The 19,933-nt window shown below is 34.8% G+C and overlaps 2 protein-coding genes across 2 annotated transcripts in view; one reads left to right on the top strand and one right to left on the bottom strand.

Moving 5' to 3' along the window:
* LOC144973403 (serine/threonine-protein kinase/endoribonuclease IRE1-like) overlaps positions 1-3,758 on the bottom strand; it is a 36,351-nt gene extending 32,593 nt beyond the window's left edge. The window contains exon 1 of the mRNA XM_078915778.1: positions 3,550-3,758. Within this exon, the coding sequence (XP_078771904.1) occupies positions 3,550-3,609 (60 nt within the window). The 5' untranslated portion in view covers positions 3,610-3,758. The remainder of the gene's footprint in view (positions 1-3,549) is intronic.
* Positions 3,759-3,942: 184 nt separating this feature from the next.
* On the top strand, positions 3,943-19,573 carry LOC144973404 (testis-expressed protein 2-like). The gene is made up of 10 exons (XM_078915779.1): positions 3,943-4,154; positions 5,716-7,159; positions 9,158-9,668; positions 10,511-10,683; positions 10,978-11,316; positions 12,033-12,265; positions 12,828-12,908; positions 14,510-14,722; positions 15,972-16,092; positions 18,460-19,573. Exons 2-10 carry the CDS (start codon positions 5,723-5,725, stop codon positions 18,556-18,558), a joined length of 3,207 nt encoding a protein of 1,068 aa, XP_078771905.1. The 5' UTR covers positions 3,943-4,154; positions 5,716-5,722; the 3' UTR covers positions 18,559-19,573.
* Positions 19,574-19,933: the final 360 nt, after the last annotated feature.

The raw sequence follows: 19,933 nt of genomic DNA, 5'->3' as shown, positions 1-19,933 counted from the left end.
ATAAAACGTTATTAACAATTGTGACAAGTGAATGAATAAAATGGATAACAATCATCAAGAAATTATTGACAATGATAACCTTCTAATTGACAATAGCATTGATTCCATAACTTTAGAGCGTGGTAACAATGTTGAATTTCATTCAGAGTTAGATATTGGTTTTAACATCGCCATTAACACAAGTGTCGCAAAGAACCCTCAACGTAAAAGCAAACGTAACAGAGTACAACACTGTTCTGCCATCAATTGTCAAAAGAATAGATTTGACAATCCAGAATTGTCTTTTTTTCGATTTCCGAAAGACAAAGACAGATGAGGCGGTGGGTTATCAACACCAGACGAGAGGATCTTTTAACTAAACCTGTTCACAAACTTTTTAGTGGAAATGTTTTGTGCGCAGATCATTTCGAGGATTCTCAATTTACATCAAGCACAAGAAAACAACTGAAACGACTAAAAGCTGTTCCAACACTGTTCGATGTCCCAAATCGCTGTAAAACTTTTGAAAATCCAAAAGCAAGATGCCCCCCTAAACTAAGGCTACCTCTAACCCCAACAACTTCCACAGCAGGTGAAGCAACAGAAATAGAAATTCCAAATCCAGAAAACGTGGAAAATTTAATAAAAGGTCAAAATGAAAAGGAGAAACAAATTCGAGATTTAAAGCGAAAACTCCAATCACAAAGAAAAAGAATTAAACGCCTGTCTTACAAAACAAACAAGTCCTCGGCAAGAAGGGAAATAGAGGAAATCAAGAAAAATCTGGAAAATATCTTAGCAAACCAACACATGACTACTTCTGTAAGCAACTGGACCTATCAATATGTAAAGGGAGAAGATGGAGTGCCAAAGAAAAGAGTTATGCATTGTCATTATACCACGCCTCCCCCAAAGCATATCGTCTATTACAGCGACAGTTCTTCCTTCCTTCAGTTGATACTCTCCGTCGATTGATGAGAAAAATTGACATCTATCCCGGTTTTTCGGACAAAATTAAAACAGCTTTCAAAGTTAAAGTGGCCTCGATGAGTGTTCAGGAGAAACAATGTGTTGTTATGTTTGATGAAATGTCACTTAAAAAGTCTCTCAGCTATAATGCGGAAAAGGATTTTGTTGAAGGTCTTGAAGATTTCGGGGGTATATTGGACTCAGGCACTAAAACTGGATCTTCTGCATTGGTATTCATGGCTCGTGGGCTCATTAAAAAATGGAAACAGCCATTTGGTTATTTCATTTCTAATTCAACTGTCAAGTCAACAGACTTGAAAACTTTGATCATCCACGCAATTAATCACCTGACGTCAATAGGACTGTTTGTCAAGGCACTTATTTGTGATCAAGGATCAAATAATCAAGCGGTTGCGAAGTCTTTTGGAGCAACACCAGATACGCCATTCTTTATGCACGGACATGATAAAATACTAGTATTCTTTGATCCACCTCACCTGATAAAAAGCGTCAGAAACAACCTCCTCAATCACGACTTTTATATTGCAGGTGGTGGAACGGCGTCATGGCAATCCATCACAGATTTCTATTTGAAAGACAAAGAATTCCCCCTTCGTATTGCACCTAAACTCACACAGAAACATATAGATATTCCTCCCTTCGGAAAAATGAAAGTGAGTCTTGCTACACAAGTGATTAGCCACAGCGTTGCCATGGGCATATCATTTATGTGCTCTGTCAATATATTTCCTTCAACTCATATGGCTACTTCTACATTTTTGGAGAAATTTGATAAACTTTTCAACGTTTTCAACATTCGTGGCAATAAGTCACCGGCCACGTATTCTCATCCTATCACTTCAACATCTTCCCATATACCTTTCCTCAAGCAGATGTTGGAATGGCTAAAGGATTTGCGCTATGGAACACAATGGAATAAAAGACCAGCTGTTCGAATTCCTTGTATCAGTGGATGGATCATGAATATCAATGCTTTGTTGTTACTTGTTCGTGACCTTGTTGAAAATGTTGACGGAGTGGATTACCTGCTGACCAACCGTCTTAATCAAGACTGTCTAGAAAATCTATTTTCCGTAATAAGAGGAAAGGGGATTCATCGTAACAACCCAGACCCACAACAATTCCGACATGCCCTCCGACAAGTAATGGTTGATAGCCTCTTGATACCGAGTGAAGGAAGCAACTGCCAAGAAGATATGGATTCTGTTTTATTAAATTTTACATCTCCGGCAGAATCGGGCCTTTTCTCCCTCCCAATCGCTACAGATGTTCCCAAAGAGCCCACCCACATTGTCAACTTAGTCAAATCCTGCAAAATGTCAGATGTTATCCAACTGGAAAACGTTGTGGCATACATCAGTGGATATGCCTTGAGGAAAATCAGCGAGGCTAATGTCGTCTGCGGAAACTGTCTTGGTCACCTCGAAGACAAAGGCAATGATGCTCTACATTTGTCTTTAATCAAGCAAAGCAGGTTAACGATTGTCGGCACGGCGGATTGAAAAAGCCAAGTTTTCGTTTGGTGCAGTTGGTTGGGTTGTTTGAAATGATATTTCAAACCAATGTTGAAGGATATGTTGGATTGAGAAATGTTCGCAAGCTTCTAAAAACGAAGATGTTAGAGGGAACGGTATCGGCAAGTGTGAAATACGAAGATTGCAATTGCCCAACAGTTGATAGACTTGCTGATATTTTTTTGACTGTAAGACTTCACCATGAGCTGCGCTTGAGAAATGAGGCAACACTAGAGGAGAAATCATCGAAGAAAAACAAGAAGTTAAAAGTGTTGCAGCACCAATAACAAGAAAGGAAGCAAACAGCTGTATGTGTCATCGTATGATATAAAGGTAGGCGGACAAACAAATTGACAAGGAAAATCTACTATAATATGTAAAATTAATGACATTCTGTTCCAAAATTTATATTTCTTGGCAACCTGCGAGTTTAAAAAGGATAGACAAAAAAAAGCATCGCTATTTATTTACACTACACTATCGTCACCACAAAGCCACAAAGTAAATTATTACAATTACTTCATTACTTTGTGTTTCACGTTCTGAACCACCGCCCACCGATTTGACGCGCAGCTTGCAAAGTCACGCGATCGTGAACTGAGGACATGGAGCGAAGAGAGCTTGCTTCCTCTGTTCCTATTACTTTGTGGCTGTACTGCCTGTAGTCGGGTGTTTCTTTTTTACAAAACCCGACAAAGTTAAGGGAAGTAGCAGCAGTGGGGAGTGAACCGGGACTCAGGGAAGTGTACACCATTGGGACGTGAACCCGGGACTGGGTTTCAGCGGGTTTCGTAAAAGTAAAAAAGCAATTACTCGAAACCCGACAATATCCGACAAAGTTATGGGAAATAAGTAACAGTGGGGATTGAACCTGAGACTCAGAGAAGTGTACACCAATGGGGAGTGAACCTGAGACTATGGTTTTCGTAAAAAATCAATTACTTTTAAAGAGTCTTAGACTTAGTCTCAATAACTTAGTAGATATTACTAATAGAATTAGAGTAGGACTCGAGATTTTGAATTAAATTAATTTCTGACGAAATACGAAATATACTTTGTAACTCACCTGTTGCAGATTCCCTTTGACAATGAGAATCACCAATACCAATACTCCAATCAGTTTCATTCTGATTAAATAAATTGAAACTTTTCATGAGTCACGTCGAATTGTACAATAAATAATGTAAAACTTTATTCAAACAGGATGGTGAACATGGGCATATCATATGTTGACCAAAACAATCGCCATCTTGAGAATCAATACATAAAAGTCCCGGTTTGTTTGTTATTGTTGGCAATGATTAGTCTAAAAATAGCATAAACATATATCAATGTAAAATGTTCAGCTATAAAAATCCACCATCGTATTGATTTTCCGATTTCCAACTCTAAAATATTTGGAAAACTTTGATTTATCAATAATGTGTTTCTACACGTAATCAAAACAAATATTCAGCCCGATAAAGAAAACCGGAAGTTAAGAATTCGCAACATAAACTAAAGACCAAAAGACACTTTATAACTTATTACATTTTCTTGGAATAAAGACAACGCAAAAAAAAAATTTACAGGCCTTCTTTGGAAATATCCGGAATTGTCACAGATGAAGGAAAAAACGCATCTTTTTCATGATATAGACGAATGACTGTCAAATGAACTTTATCTTGTCAGGTAATGTCAAATTATTCTTGAATATGGTGAAAGGTGAGTGATAGCTGACTGACTGATACTGATACTGAAGTGAAGAATAAGAGAGTGATGCTACTAACTCTGACTGACAGAAGAGTCTGCACTGCGGACACCGACACATAACATTTGACTAGGCCTACTAAAAAAAGAATCATCATCGTAGCGATTCGCATTTGTTGGGGATTCTCATTAGGTCAGACCAACCAATTTTTTTTGACTCAGTGTGTCAGACATCATGTAATGTCTGTCAATAACAATAACGGATGCACGATTATTGCCAGCTCAGTGTCTGTCATGGACGATTATTGCCAGCATGTCTTTCAAATAATGATGGACGATTATATACAGACGCTTTTTTGAAACTCCTTTCTTTCACTTTTAAACATTTATATCCACTCCAGAATATGGAAACTTTCCTAATAGAAATAAAGTATAAAGTTAATAAACTAGACAATGAATCATCAATACCTACCCATTTAAATCAGTCGATGGCTAGCAGATTACTATATATACTACACGGTATGTGTGGATGTTGTGGCCGAATTGGTAAGTTGTCTTCTTAGAGAAGGCTTGTCTAAATCGACACCTGGCTCCGCCACTTTTTTTTTTTTATTTTTTTTTATTTTTTGGGTCTCCTTTCTATAAAGCATTGCTGATGATCAATGCCCCCCCCCCCCTTATTTTTCTTTTCAATCTCTCTCTCTCTCTCTCTCTCTCTCTCTCTCTCTCTCTCTCTCTCTTATATATTATATATATATATATATATATATATAATATATATATATATATAATATTGGTTGCTTTCTATAGAAATAGAATATTGCAAATTTTAATATTCATCCCCACTCCGATCTCAAAAAGTGCATACTACTACTAAAAAATAACCATACAGACAAAATAATGATAATAATGAAATAATAATTTAAACTGAAAAAAAACAAACCCTGAACAGAACATAATTAGAGCAAAATATATGAATTAAAATTGAACGATTATCGGAGAAATAAAAAATTCAAATGAAAATTTTAAAACTCCTGCTCAGTATAAAAACACAACAAAAGGGAAAACAATTAACATCATTTGGGAGGAGAAAAACAACGAGGGAGCAGATTCAAACCAGTGCAGCAAAAAGGAACAAAATGAAATTTGGTCTAAGCCAATAACAATAACGACAGCCTTATATTGATATTGATATTATTTTCACTTTGATATTTTGAACAGCTGAACTGAACATAATTTTTTTTGGTGTAACCTCTAGCTACCATTTTTATTTTTAGATTTTTAGACATCGAAATATGGTAATTCATAATAATAATATATAGATTATAAATATAAAGACATAAAAGGGGGGATGAATTGTACCTTAAATAACAATAAATTACAGAAGAATATGTTAAAAATGACCACCTTTTCATTCTTAGTTTTTAAAAAAAAAGCAGCAATTTTTTAAATGGTTACTCTGAGGTATAATCCATTTTTGTACGCTTTAGGCTTAGTCATATATTAATGTGTAATTGGATTTTTGTTTGCTTTATTTTTGCAGGTGAAAAATGAGTTTCCGAATAGGTACTAATCAGAAACCAGCTAGGCCTCCCCCTCCCAAAGGAAAAGGTGGGATCTCTCTAGGGGGAATCAGCTTCAAACAATTAGAAGAGGATGAAGAAGAGGAGGAGGACCTTGCCTCTTACACTGGAAAATACGACAAAATTCTAGAGGAGTCTCAAAAATCATCTAAACAACTCAGAGAAAGCCGACATTCAACATCCTCCAATTCTTCGACCTCCTCAGTTACAGAGGATATTAAAGTGGTTGAAAAAAACAAACCAGACTCTGCAGTTATCAAAAAAACTGACACGGATGGGATTCATTCAAAAATGCCACCCATCAATAAGGAGTCAGATTCACCTCTCAGAAAAACAGCGAGGGCGAAGTTAGAGTCTTCTAAAGAATTGTTTTCTGGCTTGAAAGGGAAAATCAGTGATAAAATATCCAAAACTATCGAAGAATTTTCAAATGACTCAAATTCTAGTCCTAGTCCGGAAAATGAAAAATTGAAAGACTCTCCCATTCAAATTGCCTTTGAAAAAGAAATTTCTTATGAAAGAAGTAAGAGCATTGATCGTATTGTCGAAGAGACAGTGACTCCTTTAAATGCTGTGCCATTGCCCGAGACAGACCATCCTCTTGCCGGAGGTAATGATTCAGAAAATGAAGAATGCGAAGAAGACATGACTGTGACTGAGGCTTTACCAAAAGAAGAGGAAGACTCGACGTTTTATGACCCACATGATAAGGAAGATAACAGCGATATCAATGACGATGATGATGACGATCCCATGGATATTTTCGTCAATGAAGAACATTTTAAGAATGACCCCTTCGTTGATATTCTTTCGGGTGCTCCTGGCTTTACCACAACCACAAAGTTGAAACCTCGGTCTAAAATCAAAAAACTGATTCCAAAGAAGTCCCCTAAAACCTCTGCAGTTGCTTCCCTTTCTGGTTTATCTGAGCAGCCATCAGAAATTAAACCAGCCTCTTCAATTGCAGTCACGGGGGATTATTCATCAATCGTTAAGACTATTGAAAAGAGTGAAAAACCAATTGCAAAGGATAAAGATAACAAAAAACAACAAGTGCTTTCAGACGGCAATTCAGAAGGTAGTAAAGAAGGAACTGCTCAAGAGTCTAAGTCAAAGTCTATGAGTTATTTTAGGCAATTCAGCTCAGAATACGCTCCTTTACCCTATTCTCGAGTCACAGCTGTTGTTATCGCTCTATTTGCCTATATGATCATCCCGATGCCTTCTTTTCTCTCTGGACTTATATTTGGTATGTTACTGGCGTCCGCTGGTTGGATTTTTTATGTGTGGCTCATAGAACCTCCGCCCCCAAATGAGCCTTTAACATTGCCTCCTCTGGAGGACCTCCCACCACCCGTGCCTGAGATGAAACAAACAATACCTTCAAATGAGAATGTCTATAAGGTTAGTGCACTGTTTCGTTATTGTTTAGATTTGGTTTGTTTCATGTCACTCATGTGGTCTTGTGGTGTATGACACTTGCCTTCAGACCAGAAGTCCAAGGTTCGAGTCCCAAATTTGAGCGGGGCATAGTTGAGTCCTTGGCTCTTTACTCACATTCTCTCACTGACTGTACTTAGATGTGAAATGAGCACCTTGCTGTTGATAGCATTATCTCTGTTGGAGAAAAAGAATGTATGTCTCGTCCTACTATTAAGTGTTGCTGTTGACTAGGAACCGCTTGTAAAGCACAATAAGGAAGTTTAGTAGATTTCGCACTATATATAAATACTAAAGTTTCGTTTTGTTTTTTTGCTGTTGTGTTTTTTACATTAGAGCATCCTTTAGTCAAAGGGAGATATCTTCGTTCTCCAAACTCTGTTCAAAGATGTGAATGAAGCTTTGCCATTCCAATTCGTGCTTTCACCTCTTCGTCCGTGCCTTCTTCTTTGTCTATATTATACTCTTGAGATAGCAGAAAGTATCTATTTCTGATCTTTTACTTTGATCTGTTCCTTTGACATGTACCTATCCTTAACTTTCTCGACTTCATATGCATGGAAAATCGAGCAAATTTAAAATCAAAGAGAGAAAAAATCAACTCTGGTGTGAGTGAGTACCTACCTGGGTATCAACTGTGATGGGTATTGTAATTGTAAGAGAACTGGGACAAATAGGATGCCTAACGGGTCACTTAAAGCGTATGTAATGGAATTCAAAATAATCATAAAAGCATCATAGTAATGGTAATAGAAATATTAATTTAATGATAAAAATGATACAGGATAATAGTAATGATTTCTCACGTGCAGCTGATACAGCTGTTTCAATACCAATTTTGCATATCTGCTGTGCTTCTGAGGAGGTACACACCATACCATAGCACACTGCAATGCCCCAACATAAACAATGACACTAGCACCACATGTTACTTCAAATGAATAATGCGGTTTGTCCTTTTACTCCACCTATATAAATAAATAAATTTAACGAGCATTGTTTACATTACAGGATATCTATCAATAGAAATATTTGTGTGTGTGTGTGTGTGTGTGTGTGTGTGTGTGTGTGTGTGTGTGTATATATATGAAGGGAAACGAAGAAAAACAAATGATTTTTAAAAATATTTTGTTTTCACCTTGAGATGACTGTCTGATACTAATGCAATTAAAGCTTTTTATAGACATTGTCAGAGAAAAGTAAATTTATTTAAAAAAAGATTAATAATAATAAGAATAATACTGGCATTTATATCATGTATTTTCATCACTGTGTGATGCTCAATGCACGTTACAAATAAATATACAACATTTACATATATAAAAGGTATACCACAATGATATCAATAGCAGCAGTGTATGTAATATCCTATCAATATCATGAAAATGTAACGGTAAAGAAGTAGCGCTTTATCAATGATTTAAAACTATCAATAGATTTTGATGCTCTTATTCTTCTGGACAGGTCATTCCACACAAAAGGAACCCAGTGTGGTTAAAGGAACGGCTGCCATGAAATTTATACTTGTAATTATTTCATTGAGAATGATGAATGCACCTCATCAATGTTCTTAATGGCTTACAATGGAATTTCTGTCCTTATTAATTCAATATTGCAACAACAGATGTCATTCGGAAATGTTTTTGTATAGAGTGTGATATATAATTTTATATTTTTTTAAAATTAATATTATTATCATATATTATTATTATTATTATTATTATTATTATTATTATTATTATTATTATTATTATTATTATTATTATTATTATTATTATTATTAGTATTATTATTATTATTTTATTATTGTTATTGTTAATATTATCATTATTGTTGTTATTATTATTACTATTATTGTTATTATTATTATTATTATTATTATTATTATTATTATTATTATTATTATTATTATTATTATTATTTGACCCTCATTAGTAACTATTCATCTCTTTCAATAATCAGGGATGGATGAACGAGCTCGCAGATTACAACGTAGATGAGTACCATATCAACAAAACCCACTCAATCTTTGTCAGCCTTGAAGGCACACACCTTCGTCTTCAACGTCCAAAAAACCCTGCCCCCAAACGTGCCATGTGGGATGAGACCCTGACCAAACCTCAATTCATCCACCAAAGACATTTCGATTTGCAAGGTTCGAAAGTGTTTCTCTCACCAGCTGGACTCGTTAAAAAGAGAATATGGAGCAAGAAGTACCCGATGTGTATTTCTTTAGGCAAAAATCAGGATAATAAATCGTCTGGGAAAGAAATGTCATCATGTTTGAAACACACATCATCAGAACCGTCCTTAGAAGATAAGCATAAAGCTGAGAGACTGAATGAAATGGGTTTCGAGATTCTGACGGAGGAATCGTGCAATAGTCACATTCTCTACCTTTTTGCAAGGACTGGGAGAGAGAAGGAAGAGTGGTTTAAAAGACTCAGTGCTGCAGCTCTTGGCAAACCGTTGGGTGGGTCTTTGAATTGTTATAACGTGTTTATTTATTAATTGTTGTTGTGTTTTTAGGGGTTGTTTTTTTTTGTCTTTTACTTTTTAAAAATTGTAATATAGCCGAGCAGGCGTTCTACATGTTACATGTTGCTGTTGGTCAGGGACCCTTTGTAAAGCATTTTGAGCATGTTAAGTGGATATTGCACTATAAAAGCTCAATTTATTATTTGTTTTATGTTTTTTGGGGGTTTTTTATTTTGTTTTTTCTGTGATTTGTTTTGATTTTGTTTGTTTGTTTATTTGTTTGGGTTTTTTTTTAATTTTGTTTTTGTTGCAGTATTTTTTGTGTTGTGTGTGGTTATATTTTGTTTTATATATTTTTTTACTATCTCAATCATAAGTGGATATTATTTTTAAGAGGAGACTTTTTATAACTGTTTTCCTATATCATTTCCTATAACCGTTGTCATTTCAAACTTCAAAAGAGAGTGGGTAGTGTTAGCATACTGATGAATCAGAAAGGAAATCTTTCAGAGATAGATAAAAAAAAGTTTAATCCTTTTTTAAAAACCTAGGCCTTCAATTCTAAAACATTACAAGGAAGAGGAGTCGGGAAGATACGCGATCAATCTGTACTCCCATTTTATTGTTGCTTTTTCCTTTCTTTTTTTGTTTTGTTTTTTGTTTTCAATCTTCAATCCTCATTGGCTTGTATTTGCAAAAGGCCTCACGGGCTCATCACTGCAAATGTTCAGTTACATACAGTCCTAGCATCTTCTGATACTATATACTCATCCTTTAGAGCTGAAATTTCATATTTGAAATGTATTTGAACATTCTTTTTTTCCTTCAATCTTGCAGGAAATCATATTGTTGAAATGAAACAAGTTGTGAGGGAAAATTTGGCATCCCTTTCTGCTCGTGCTGAGCGTGCAGACAGTATTACCAGGCTGTCAAGAGAAGGCTCTACAGACTCAGTCGAGTCTATTTCTTCTCAGACTGATAGCCTGGCAGATACTGCTACTCCATCAGAGGTAACAGTAACATTATTTTATTTTTTTTGTAATCAGCACTCAAACTTTTTGTAAGCAGCACTCAAACTTTTTCAAATTGATTACATATTTCAGGCTTTTTGAATATCTTTCTAAGATGAGATTCACACTTTCTTGGTAAGCCCATGGATAGCATTGTGTCAAATAGCTGATTAAGAATGACACTGTCGAAGGATATGCTGTTGTCCCAAGATTTTATTTAACATGCCAATTCACTATCTGCTGTAATGTTTTAAGCCGTATTAAAAATATTTGTCAATTGTTTCATTTTCTCAGGGTTCAGAATTGCTCAGTTTTTCACAGTACATGGGACGGTTGATGCCGGCTTCATCTGCATCATCATCAAGGGCGTCCAGTCCAACTCATACAACACCAATAGCGAACAGAGACAGCCTTTCTTCAACCTTTAAACAGCCGACTAATCAAGCCAGCAAAGAGGAGTCTGGATCCACGTCAACTCCCAAAGTTTTGACCAAGAGTGCACCAATCATCTGTGACAATCAATTATTTTGGCTGAATGCTCTGATTGGAAGATGCTTTTTCGATTTCTTGAGGGATAAATGGTGGATGGGAAAAGTTACAGAAAAACTGCAAAAAAAATTGAGTAAAATTCATGTAAGTTGACTTGAACTTGCTGTTTATCTAACCGTTTATGTGTGTTGACTTTAACAAAAAATAAAACTGATATGCATTAGTGAGGTAAAGTGTTCAGGATTTGGTCTAGGGTTCATTTGCTACATTTATTAAGTAGTTCTTCAGAGCCGTTTAGCCTGTGGAGCCGGAGTTTATCCCGGTTTCTAAAGCATGAAATGGACAATAGCATTGCTTGCTACCCTTTGAATAGGACACTAGTTTATCGCACAGTAATTTCCACTAGATCTAAGAGACCCAGCTACCCAATCACTGCTGGGTGGACAGGGGGGTCAGAAAAAAAGATCTCGACTGCAACCAGGATTGATCTCGGTCCCTTTTATTTTGTGATGCCAGTGCTCTACCAACTGAGCTATAGAGGCTACCAACTACATTTATTATATATAAGTATAATGAAGAATCATTCTTACCCCTGCAGAAACTATCCATGTCACAAATCTGTGACTTATACCAATCAGTTTAGTTATAGCAATTCTACCATTATGCAGTATTGTTCTTTTTTATCTTTAAGGTATATAAAATACATCAAATCAAATTTCGTTCTTATCACACTTACTTAGTGTGATATGATCTAGAATGGCTAAGGTATTGTGATAGTTTTTTGTTGATTTTTTTTTTTTGTATCTTCCCCAAAATTTAATGAAAAAATGTATATTTATTTTCTTTATTTCTTTATGCAGGTGCCATACTTCATCGAAGAGCTTCAAGTGTCCAGCATTGAGATGGGCTACGAGATTCCCGCCGTTCGTCACGCTGGAAAGCCGTACATGGATGAGAGAGGGTTCTGGGTTGACCTTGACATTACATATTCTGGTGGATTCAAGATGACCATTGAGACCAAAATGAATCTCATGAAATTGAAGAAGTCACACCATTCTTCTCACTCTTCAGACACGTCTGTTGATGGCATCAAGTAAGCAGAACAGAAACTTAGGCCTATATAATTTATACATACCCGTTATTCATTCGGATTAAATTAGTATATATAAGTTTTTTGTGAGGCCAAATACTGATTTATTATTTTCCACGATGTTCAGATTTTTCAACCAAAATTTGAATGGAAAATTGGTGAAAAATATTGTTATTTATTCAGTATTAAATATTTGACCATATTGAATGGCACTCTATCTTTTTTAAACTATTTTAGAGCAACAATTTACTAAACTGAGGTGGGAAAGCATGCATTTTGTCTTTCTTTAAATTAAATTTTTAAAATTTTAAAAATACAAATTTTCTTTCTGTCTGTCCGTCATGACTAGTCTGTCTACTCATGAATTCATCTAGGATATTCAGGGTGCTGAAAAGTAATACATTGTTTATTCTTACTCAAGATGCATACATCTGCATGTATTATTATAATTGCGATGACATTCTGTAAAATGTTATTTGATTCTTTTCAATCTTTTAACCGAGAAAAAAAATCGTGTATTTTTTTTTCATGCAACAGGATTATGACTAAATTCGTATTTTAACAGATCTGCCATCACACACTCTGAAGAGGAGGACAGTGCTGAATCCTCCACTGATGAGGAAGAGGAAATTGTTACAGACGATAAGTAAGTCTCCTGTTTTAGTCGTATTTATTTACTAGTTTATAAATCATTAAAACATTTAATAAAACAATTAAGGGTTAAATAGACTAATTGGTCCAATTTGCCTTTAACTTTAACTCTCTCCTTACCAGCCATTTTCAGGATTTTCCCCAAAACTTCACACCCAACTAACACAAAAATAGATTTTTTATCACTCAGACATGATAGCAGTAAAGTTCTTGTCATACATAATTTCTTTAGCTAAATTATGCTCTACATAAAAATGTTCATTTCTTTAAATTTTATGATGTACAAAAGAAATTTGAAGAAGAAAAAAATGTTGGTTGTATCGTAACGAATGTTGATAAGGATAGGGTTAAACATAAATCCAATAAGTTGTGCTGATATTGATCTTTTTTGTTAGGACTTTGACCCATACAGCCATACACTGGGGAAAAAAAAAAAAGATTATAACATAATAGCCTGGGAAACTGGGAAACTATTACTGCCAATACGGTGGGTGGATCAATTAAAATTAGTTGACTTTTCACAAATTCTGAAATTCACGACTTATTTGAGCTCACAGGTTTAAGAATTATTTACTTGATGGGGGTCTTTTGAATTGATCTAGAGAGTAAAAATTCGGGGGGGGGGGGGGGGGTTGTATATGAAAAGCATTTTGTCAGTGTATGCCAGAATAGTTCTGCATATCTTGACTGACTTACTTTTCTAAGGTTTACTACTTTAGAAATTTGAGAAACATTTATATTTTATATATTGATGTATTGATAATGCGAGAAAGAAATTAAGCTTAGATGTTCACAAGAAGTTTAAAGCATACCCAAAATGTATTATTTTGTATCAAATTGTAAATTTATTCAGGACTAGCATATTTCCTGGGTCTCCCATATGGACCTTCTGGCCTGACCTCCCATAGTGGGCAGGGGGGTACATACTGTGTCTTCTATCCCCTTATAACTGTTTTCCGACATGCTTTCTGTCTTTGTCTTGGAATGAGATTACTTGGTTTTTTCCTGGCCCTAGCCGGAGTCCTAGCTGGGAGGGAAACAGTCAAATGCATAGTTATTGTTTTGGGAGATGATATTTTTTTCCTTGTAAATCATCTCTCTGTAATGTATTATTATATTTGTTATTTTCAATGTATAATGTAAGCATTTGAGTGTATTCTCTTTGTTGGATTTTGTGCTTGTGTCCGGATGAGACTTAAGGTGATCTCAAACTTAGTACATTGGTGGTATGCTCTTGGAATCTACATCTGATCCCTATATGTCTTACTTTTTCTTGGGTGCTTTAATTGTAATTCTCGAACTTTTTACTATCCCATTTTCTTCCTTTTTAATGGCGCTGATATAACCTAAATCTTAAAAACATTTAACATATGGACCTTATAGATTATTCCCTCTGAAATTATGTTTTCCAATGTCCACTTATGAACAATATATATTTTTTATTATTATTATTATTAATTTTATTATTATTATTATTATTATTATTATTATTATTTAGAGTAACAAAGAAATCAGTTATATTTGTAGCATGTGTGGTTCTTGAATTGTTGTTGCTTGTTTCATTAAAAAAAATTTTTCACCCTTTCTTTTTTCTAGTAATGTGAGTGGTGGTGGCACTAGCAAGAAGTTCATGCGTTATCTAAACAAGATCACTCAGTCTCGATACTTCCAGCAGGCCACAGAGTACAAAGTGGTGAGACGGGCCATGGAAAATGTCTCCAACACGCCTCTTACCCTGACAGTCACTGTCAACAGTTTGGTGGGGAAACTGGCTGTTAACATTCCACCTCCCCCTTCTGATAGATTATGGTAATGAACAAATGTGACCTCTGACCTTTTCATTTCTATATCATTCAATAGGGAATAAAAGTGTGATGGCAAAAAAACTGGTTGTCTTATTGGAAGCGTAAAACCGCTCTTCCGGAGGGCTGAATACATACTTAGTGTAATTGATCTTCTGGTTACAGAGTGATGGCATCTTATTTTCTAGTCTAAATTTATGCTGGCCGTCAATAAACATCGCCCATCCTCGCTCCTTTACGTCACTTAATCCTTAGAATCTGCCTATACATCCTGCAACTAAAATAATTTTGCCACCTTATGATTCAGTATGTAACCTATTCATTATTAGTCCTCTGAAGGACTGATTACGTACACACTTCCAAGGATTTTGGAACTGGAAAAGTAGAAGGTGTGACATCCCAACTTTTCTTCCATATTGTTTAATGAGTCTGGGCATAAGTCTAGTTGTTTTAATTTCTGTTTTTATTTATTTTAGGTTTTTTTAAATTTAATATAATGCTTATTTTTTGTCTCTCTTTTATCACACCAGTCACAGGGTTAGAGACTGACACCATTGATAGGTGCTGGGTGCAGTCGGAGAGTTTTTATGACTCTTTCTACCCAGCAGTGATTTGGTTGCTGGGTCTGTTGAATATAGTAGAAAATGCTCTTCAAGGGTAAAGGGTAGCAAGCGATTACTACATGTTTGTTAAACATTATGTCGATTAGGAAAAACTGTGTTTCCTGTGTCCGTCTTCTAAAAACTATTAAATTCTATAAGTGGTTGATGTTTATTTCTTCCACAATACTCTTCAACAGTCGTAACGTCACATCCTTCCTAATGACGCATGGTAACCTAGTAACACTGGCTCTAAACTATCGGAACAATGGCGGACGCCCGTATAAAATATTTTCCCAGCGAGCATAAAAGCGTATCCAGAGGAAAAAAACATAAATTTGATCATGTTTTGACTTTTATACATTCTGATCACAAGACATATGAAAAGTTCTAGCCAGCATGAAAAATAAAAAGTAAGTAATGATTTTCTTTGTTTAGAACCAAGATGGCCGCTGTTGCCGGGTGGTGTGACATCAGACTATTGAATCGTATTAAGGAAGAAATATTTGTAAGGAATGTTATTACTGTAATTCAGACACGGATAGAGAAGTCTTTGATAAAAATTGAGCTTCAAAATTTGTAGGCTAAGTGTTAGTAAAATTCATTACATTTAGCAACATTTGATGAAACGTTTGAGGTCACTCAATCATCTACCAGGTATGGCTTCAGAGGAAACCCTCGTCTGCGACTGTCTGCCAAGCCACAAGTTGGAGAGAGGGCTGTCACCTTCACTCATATCACCGACTGGATTGAGAAGAAATTGGCCATTGAATTCCAGGTAAGATGAAATCCAGACTGTCGGGATATCAAGCTTTTTCCTTATAGTCAGACCTGCCGATTATTAGGAAAAATTCGTAGAATCACTAAATTTTGTCTCCAATTTCAGAACTTCATGAGCATCTCTAAGTCATTAAAACTTATTGAAGATGAAAGTTGATTCCAGACCACATCATTTTTTGGATTTTGAAATGTTATTTAATCCTTGTGAGGGTAAATTGTTGATTTTAAAGTTAACTATAGCGGCTGCAAGTTTTATCTCCTAAAAATATAAAAGCTGAAGTTTTTAAAATTTTATATAGCATGATGTTCATCTTCCTTTTTTTTTTGTCTTTATTTTGTATTTTTGTAAATTCAATTTTTGTAATTTAAAAATTTTTTTTTTACAATCCTTTCACAGTTGATTTAGTCTGTAAACTGGCTGAAAAAAAGTTTGGAGCTCAACACTAATTAAGCTTTTGATTTGCACTTAACTCTCTCGAGTTCATATGAATGGGCAATTGGAACAAATTTGTTTGATTTTATGTCATGTTGAAATCAAGAGAGTTAAATCATTACAAAAGCCTTGCAGAATGCTGGGAATAAAATTCTTTGAATCGTGACTCTGAGATAATTTTAGAGTACGATTGTGAGATAAATAAGCAGAAACCAACAACAGACATTACGAGACAAGCTGTGGACTGGAACCATTGGGGGGAAAAGGAAGGTTGGGAAGCCAAAGATAACATGGAGAAGGTCTTGTGAGGCAGAGGTGAAGTTGGCTGGAATTTCCTGGGGAGAGATGAAGAAGAAGAAGACAAAGAACAGAATACAGTGGAGATGTACTGTTGAGAGCCTATGTTCCACAAGGAATGTAAAGGATTAAAGGAGTGAATACGAGCTAAATAAGAAGAAAAGCAATATTTGTCATCCACCATCTCGAAAATGGATTTTCTGTTGGGATGAATTGGACCCCAAAAAGTGACTCTAGGATTAAAATAATAAGAAATATTAATTTTTGAGTTTGTGCAATGAAAGAAACTATGTTTATTCTCCACTGTAACGACTAGAAATGAACCCCATGTTTGATATTTGTGTCTATAATTTCAATTTTTCAGCACCTAGGTCATCCCGACATTATACTTTTTTGAGACGATGGATCATTGTTGCTCTAATTAGGTATGGCAAACCCTCTTATCGAGTCATTGCTTTATTGGCAAACCGAGAATTTTAACTCAAATCGTCTCTCTCTTTTTCTCATTTTCAGTCCGTCAAATAAAACGTTTTTGGTATCAAATTAAATCTCAAATCTTCATCTTTAAAAAAACGTTCATGCTTTTTTCATATGATTTGCCGTTATTTCATGGCTTTGAGTTGAAGAAGAGGAGTAAACTTCGATTTTGGAACCGGCGCTCCGCTACTCGATCACCGTAACTGACGGTTGTCTTTTCTCTCCGCTCGGCTGGTCGCGTCAGCGCTATTAATAGTAACGTCAATGGCTGCATCCGAAAGAAAATTGAACAAGCTTTCATTCGATACCAGATTCGCATTTTTATGATTTTTTTCAAAGGTTGAAGTTTCAAGTTAAAAACTTTAAATTGATAAAAAAATTGAGAAAAATTTGAAAATTTGGACGATTCTGGTATCAAAAGAAGTTTAAAATCTCAGCTTTAAAATGATGGATACGAAAGCAAGATTAATAGCTTTGCGTTCACCAGCCAACTGAAAACGAAACTACAACTACAACATTTGCCGTATTCACTTCACTCATATGCCGGCTCAGGCAAGGGGCACAATCGCTGATATTTCGTAACTTTGCGTTGAAATTGACAATTTTGGCTTTGTCAGCTACTTTAGGGGCAAATTATTTCTATTTTACTTAGAGTTGAGCTCAGAAAAAAAATACACATATTGTTTATAAAAAGATGTGTATTGTTAGAAAGTTACAGAGGTCTGGTTTGAATATTTATGAAAATACGGCATTTTGAAAACGGACAAAAGGTTGCTTTCAAAGAAGGACAAATTTTGGCGATTTTCTACAAATTTCGAAATAACATATCTTTTTTAATTTTTAACCAATTTTAATAATTTTTATACCATTTTAATCAGGAAAAAAAGTTCTACCTGTTGAATGCAACTTAAAGACAACAATTATATAATCTAAATTTGGGTTTTCCGTACCTACTCTAATTGCAATTGCAAGGTCAAAGAAAAGTGATGATGATGATAATATTATTATTATTGTTGTTGTTATTATTATTATTATTATTATTATTATTATTATTAATGTTGTTGTTGTTGTTGTTGTTATTATTATTATAGTAAAAATAACAACAATAACATTAAGTATCAATTTTTAACTTGTTATTTATTGTATTTTGTATTTCAGCGAGTGTTTGTGATGCCAAACATGGACGACCTGGTGATTCCCATCCTGGTTCCAGGGGAGGTAAATGGAACAGCAATGACTCATTCCATGTCTCTTTAGTGAGGAAGAATCTTATTTTCTCAGAAATTATTGGCCGGGGGGGGGGGGGGGGGGGAGTAGTAATGGAAAGAGCTTACACAAAGCAATGGACTGAAACTCAAAACTAAAGAGGTCCATTTCTTGCTTTTTTCATCGGTAATATTCAGAGGAAATGAACTGCTATGAAATCAAAATGATTTGCTCAGTCTTAATGACATGGTTAACAGTATTGGAATGTAAATACTCAGTGAGATATAATATGAATTGTATATAGATATAAAATAAATCAGAATGTTAAAGAAATAGATTGATCTCCTTAAGTAAACGAGTGATATATAGATCACTACATTTCTTTGTTGAATGGATCATTCTGATTGGGTGAATCTGTTTTATTTTCTATCCCTTTTTCCTGTAATGAATCCATCCATTTTGGTTTTCTGTCTTGGTTCAGGATTGAAAGTGTTTTAGTTCTCCCAAGCCCTAGTTGGGATACTTTTGCAAAAGGAATGATACTAGATGATTTTACATTTTCTTGTAAATCATCCGTCTGTTGAGATATAGTTATTTGTGTCAGTGCATGACATTTTCTGTCAGAAGGTGAAAATTTTGGATTTGCATATTTTTTTATTTTATTTTTTTTTTTGCATTTTCTGAAAAAATATGCTCCGAATAAATTTAGAAGTGAAATTAAGCTTTGATATCTCCCGAAGATGTACAAAAAGGGTTGATTTAATTATTTATGATTTATTATTTATTATCATTTATTATAAAAATTGACCTTCTAACTAAACTTGGCAATATCTCAGTTCAAACCTTTTCACCATCCAAATGATTATGTCAATCACGTAACATTTATTTATAATAGCCAGTATTTAACTTTATCCCTCTTGGCACTACATTTCAATGTTCTCAGCATAAACAAACAGATGAATTACTCTTAAGATCAGTTCTGCTTTTTATTCGAACTACTTTGCATTTGTCTTATTATTTATTTCTATGGCATTAACAAATTACTGATAAACCTCATTTGAATGTCTGATCGTGTATCTTTATTGTTTTTAATGTTGTTGGTGAAGAAGGGTGTTTGGTGTTTTGTTCTTTTTTGAAGCTGTTATATTCATTTTTGTTTATTACTTTTTCAGTCAACAGTTTCTAGCAGCTTTGTATGACTTTAACCCAACGGGAGAAGAATTTCAGATTCTAGAATAAAGGTTTGACAGACAACCTTGATTTGAAGTTTGTTAGCTCATTGTATCATTTGATAACACTCCAGTGGTGTCAGGGTCAGCTCCATTTCAAGATCTGAACAATCAACATAGATCACATTGTTGTGAAAAGTGTTGCTAAGATGCTAGAAGCTGTAGAATGTAAAACAGTAAGAAAATAAAAATGAATA

Source organism: Berghia stephanieae, chromosome 5, assembly GCF_034508935.2.
Source record: "Berghia stephanieae isolate SIO BIC M18660-M18661 chromosome 5, UCSD_Bste_1.3, whole genome shotgun sequence".
Taxonomy (NCBI): Eukaryota; Metazoa; Mollusca; class Gastropoda; order Nudibranchia; family Aeolidiidae; genus Berghia; species Berghia stephanieae.
Note: the sequence above shows the minus strand (reverse complement) of the source record. Positions and strands in the feature narration are given on the sequence as shown.

Excerpts from the sequence above, each read along its gene's own strand:
- LOC144973404 (XM_078915779.1), top strand. The coding sequence starts at position 5,723 with ATGAGTTTCCGAATAGGTACTAATCAGAAACCAGCTAGGCCTCCCCCT. Across the intron at positions 7,160-9,157 it reads CAAATGAGAATGTCTATAAG|GGATGGATGAACGAGCTCGC; the intron begins GTTAGTGCACTG and ends TTCAATAATCAG. Across the intron at positions 12,909-14,509 it reads GAAATTGTTACAGACGATAA|TAATGTGAGTGGTGGTGGCA; the intron begins GTAAGTCTCCTG and ends TCTTTTTTCTAG.